The sequence below is a fragment of the Lygodium microphyllum genome, chromosome 8, assembly GCF_053477565.2.
Source record: "Lygodium microphyllum isolate KBCC chromosome 8, Lygodium_microphyllum_v1.1.10, whole genome shotgun sequence".
Classification (NCBI taxonomy): domain Eukaryota; kingdom Viridiplantae; phylum Streptophyta; class Polypodiopsida; order Schizaeales; family Lygodiaceae; genus Lygodium; species Lygodium microphyllum.
In genome coordinates, this window is record NC_141142.1 from 15679948 (window position 1) to 15684551 (window position 4604).

Here is a 4604-nt window from a genome sequence, read left to right on the forward strand (position 1 = left end):
CATGGACCCTCCACTGCCAGCCATACATGTAGGCAATCCCATGTAGCGTTCGTATCACGGCAGCATCTCCCATGTATTCCTGCCGGACATTAGATCTTGGGTATCAAAGGAAGCACGATCCAGTACCTGTTTTGGGATCTTAGGTATATAAGGGGCTACATTCCAGCCCCTCTTCACGACCAATCAAGAGCAACACAAAGACTGCTCCATGTTACATGCACACATTCATGGCTGCCATACATCTTCATACCCAAATTAAACCAAGTCATGTGCTATTAGCAGTGTGCCCTGATCTATCCCCATGCTTTCTTTTTATGTGGGTGTGGGTGGGTGGGTCAAGGGTGGTCTGGGGAGATGGATTGGTACACATCCCAGCCCCTCTTTTGTTCAATCTTCCCTCAATATCAATCAATGTGATGCATAGCAACAAACTAGCGCTTGAGGAACTTGCAACAAGCCACTTAGAAGCTAATGTGGATGAGGAAGGAAAGGGCAAAAGGCCAGGACTGTTTTCAGCCAGTTAATTTTGAGTCTTAGTACAATCTATAAAATACTTAGGAGAATTTTAATTTTGAAAGGGCATGGATTGGTGACAAGTGTAGTTAAATTAGCTATGGCATACAATGAAGTACAAAATGAGAAACTTGGAAGTTTACATCCAAACTGAAAATAAAGCTGACTTAAAATATGCTTGGCAAATGAACATTTCAGGTCCTGGCCATCTCATCACCTTGGGCATGAAGCATACTTTGTATTTTGGTCTGTAAGACTCTTCTTAAAGTATCCAGGTTTTTATTGGATTGAAGACACTATGACTTTAAATCCTGATTGTCAGCATTGACAGCCATCAGCTATGTTTTAAGACTTGAGAAGCACACTTGATCAACATAAATAAATTGGACGGTTGCATTTGGATTTACCAGGTCTTAAATTCCTGTGTTCTTGTAGACATGGGCAGCCTGTAGCCAGAAAGGGGATTGACGTGACATTTCAACAATCAACAAAAACATATCAAAACATTTTTCTGATACTAAACCAGGACGACAATCCAATACCACATCTAATAAGCACATGAAGTCGATGTTTGTCAATAAACAATCAAACACAGGAGATTTAACAGGAAACTAAGAAGAGTTCTCAAAGCCCACGAGAGACCATCTGATAATCAATCAGCCAGACCTTACAACCTCAACAGAATTGAAGACTTGAATTGTTACATGGGTAGTCAATATCTAACGTCAAAACTTCAAGAACTTGAAACAGCTAACATGTACCGTTAAAAAAATATTTTATTTCATTACCCTACTGCAAACACAGTCAGGGCCTGTCGGCTTTTTGGACTCACCAATACCAACTCCACAAAGTGTGTCTAATCTGCATATGATCCAGATTCCATAACTACAAGCCTTTTACAAACACACAGATTTAAACTTTCAGAATTCAGCTTGGATATGTAGGATTTGAGAATACCTTATCATCTACTAGTCTTACTCAGTAGACCAGGCTTTTAAATAACTTAAGGGTCCACCTCATAAAAGACCACAAAAGACTCTACCTTTTCTCCCACATGTGGAACAGCGTTGCTGAGAGTGGTTTTTCCCAAACAAAACAATAAGCTAACTATCGATCTTCTACAGTTGTAACACCCTATCAAGCGGAAGGGTGGAACTTTAGGAGAAACCCATTAACTTGACTGCACATCCCTCTAGCAAAGCAAACCCTCTTCGTCTCCCTCTACCACTTTTCCTCTCTCAAAAGTCAATGCCACAGAAGGTACAATTCACCGATTACTTTGAATGAAAAGTTCTTAATCTACAAAACTTTGTGGACATCCAGCCACTGTTGTTACTAGCACAGGCACGAATCGTCTCTTCAGAAAATTTGAGATACATGTGTGGATCCAACTGTCAGAGGATAGCTCCAATAACCAATATCCTACTTCTTCTTGCCACCTTTCTGAGCATCACCAGCCTTGGTCTGAGAAACAAAAACCATCACAGCATTACATTGCCAAACGTATGGACATGAATTTTGATGAAGTACACTAAATTCCTTCCCCTTGCACCAATAAACAAGTTAAACAAAAGGACAAGTACCTTCTTCACACCACGGATCTTCTTTGCTCTGTTTTTCCTTTCCTTCATTTGCTTCCTTGATTTCTCGACCTTGGTTGCTAGCCCATTCTAATCAAAACAACAGATTCAGACATTATGCAACCTTGCACAACTTCCATGGGAATAAACAATAACCAAAAAGTTCATACCCTGATAAGCCTATATTTCGGCTCATATTTCTTTGCAGAATCAAGATTGTCATAAATCAGCCCAAATCCTGTAGATTTTCCACCCCCAAACTGAGTTCGGAAGCCAAAGACAAAGACTGTCTGAGGATCTCTGACTTCGTACAGCTTAGCAAGCTTCTCTTTCAATTCCGCCTGGTTCAAAAAAGGAAGTAAGAAGTCTACAAATGGAAATAAAGCCTTGAAAATAAAAATTGCCTTAAAATACCTTTGAAACATTTGGCCGCCCAGGATGGAGCACATCCACTATCTGCATAGGCAAAAGCATTTCATAAGCAAGGTACAAGCCAGTATAACTGGCAAGAAACCCTGATGCAAACAAGGTTCTGTAAAATGAGGTCACACAGTGTGATGAACTGATCTTTAAATACCAATTCAAAACATCCGGAGCATGCAAGGGTCACAACAATCATTCAACAACGTCAGGGGTAAAGCTCTTACAGCAATTATCAGGAATGACCAACCCAGTGGCCAAAAGATAAGATCCAACTAGACTGAAATATTTAGCACAAGACTGCAGTGCCAATCAGGTATGACTGGCATCCATCGAATCCTTACTGCAAATGAGCTACACTGACGGTGCCAACTACTACAGCGTGGCTACAGGCCTCATAGTAACTGCAAAACTTTGGCTTTAATTGTAGGCATGACCGAGAACAGTTGCACAAACTAGCAGCACAGGATACCATGATGCGCCTACCAAGTAACAATAAGGGACAGAACCCATCGGGCATTATGCAGCACAGACAGCCAACGTTGCTCCTACCAAGGAGCTATAAGGGACAGAACCATCGGGCAATAGAACTACATAAGTGTACAGAAAAAACGCAGAATATAACTGGATTCAAACACCAAATGAAAACGTTTCAACCAATTCTGGGTGATTTTTTCTTTAGGAAAATGCTTCAGGTAAGCCGCCAGATTCATGATGCACAGAGCCAATACGCACGATTAGGGAAGCCGCTCCCATATCGTTTTAAAGACACCAAAGAAAATCGACATGTGAAAGAGATAAAGGATACTTACAAATTGCTTGCGGGAAAGTAAGCGGTTAGTCATGAACTTGCGCGTACGCACGGTGCAGGATTTGAGATCCGCCATGGCGAAAAAGGAGGGAGACAATCGTCTTGCCCGATGCTGCAGCTAATACTCCACCTCGACCCTGCGCACACGCGGAGGAAAAGAAAATTTTGAGCGTTCTACGAGTCAAGAAATAGGGTTTGGGTTTTGGCTACTCAGCTAATGAGAAAACTAGAAAAAATGTCCCTTATTTTTCCATGGCAAACTAAGAGAAACTAGGTGGCATGGAGTTGGCATCATTGTAAAGCTCATAGGATGTTATCATTATGTAGCTGCAGTTGGCATCGTTGTGAAGCTCACGAGGTTGCACCTTGCCCATTTCACATTTTTGTGAGCAAAGAGAAGCAACTATATTTGCTCACAAAAAAAGACGTGACTAATGGTGCTTTCCATCCATAACGATGTGTAAAGCGTAAATGGTCACAAAATATACCCCATGTATATATGTGTGTGCAAGTGCATGCCTCTCTATTTGAAGCCCAACTTGAAGGGGGTTTAAGGAGTATCTAGCGCAAGTGATGCCACCTTGTTTCCTTGACATGCGATGTTGGGTCTAAATGAGTCATGAGTGCAAATGGCTAATTTAATCCATGTTTCCTTTATTTCATTTATGGCCTATAATGAGTCAAATAGGAGTAGTCCAAGCTAACTTCAAGGACATTTCCTATGAGCTCCCCCTTGTAACCCTACAAACCTCCTTAATCTTTAAGTTATGTCTAACATTTCCTATGAGCTCCCCCTTGTAACCCTACAAACCTCCTTAATCTTTAAGTTATGTCTAAATTTTAGAGCTTAATATAAATCTCACATAGCATTAACGTGTAAATAAAGAGCTCATAAACCACTCATTGTTTTTATAAATTTTGCATTGTCTCCTTGATTGAAAACTAAACAATAGCCAAGCATGTCTTACACTCAAAAGTTGTTTCAATGGATAACAAATCATGTATTTTAACTTTGAAATATATTTGGAATAGACATTAAAAAGATAATGGTATTAAATTCTCAATACTGCTAATATGGCATGCCACTTAGTTGATTATAAAGTACAAAATGTGTATTGATTTTGCATAAATCATATACTTAATAAACCCAATACATCATTATGTAGCTTTTTTATTTTGCTTCCCCTTTTGTCTTATGGCATAGCAAAACCTTAGATCTATAGGACTTTTCTCAATCGCAAGCAAACCTCTTTATCTTTGAGCACCAATGCACCATATTT

The 4604-nt window shown here is 40.0% G+C and overlaps 1 protein-coding gene across 1 annotated transcript; it reads right to left on the reverse strand.

The window, feature by feature from the left end:
- Positions 1–1762: 1762 nt before the first annotated feature.
- LOC148032008 (small ribosomal subunit protein eS24z-like) lies at positions 1763–3537 on the reverse strand. Its single transcript, XM_087682624.1, has 5 exons — positions 3326–3537; positions 2508–2549; positions 2264–2434; positions 2097–2183; positions 1763–1977 (listed from the first exon to the last, which is right to left on the reverse strand). Exons 1-5 carry the CDS (start codon positions 3398–3400, stop codon positions 1936–1938), a joined length of 417 nt encoding a protein of 138 aa, XP_087538750.1. The 5' UTR covers positions 3401–3537; the 3' UTR covers positions 1763–1935.
- Positions 3538–4604: the final 1067 nt, after the last annotated feature.

What these genes read in the sequence shown, in the direction of transcription:
- LOC148032008 (XM_087682624.1), bottom strand. Translation starts at nt 3,400, where the DNA reads ATGGCGGATCTCAAATCCTGCACCGTGCGTACGCGCAAGTTCATGACT. An exon ending in GGCGGCCAAATGTTTCAAAG is followed by an intron (nt 2,435 to 2,507) that starts GTATTTTAAGGC and finishes TTTTTGAACCAG; the next exon opens with GCGGAATTGAAAGAGAAGCT. An exon ending in CGAAATATAGGCTTATCAGG is followed by an intron (nt 2,184 to 2,263) that starts GTATGAACTTTT and finishes TGTTTTGATTAG; the next exon opens with AATGGGCTAGCAACCAAGGT.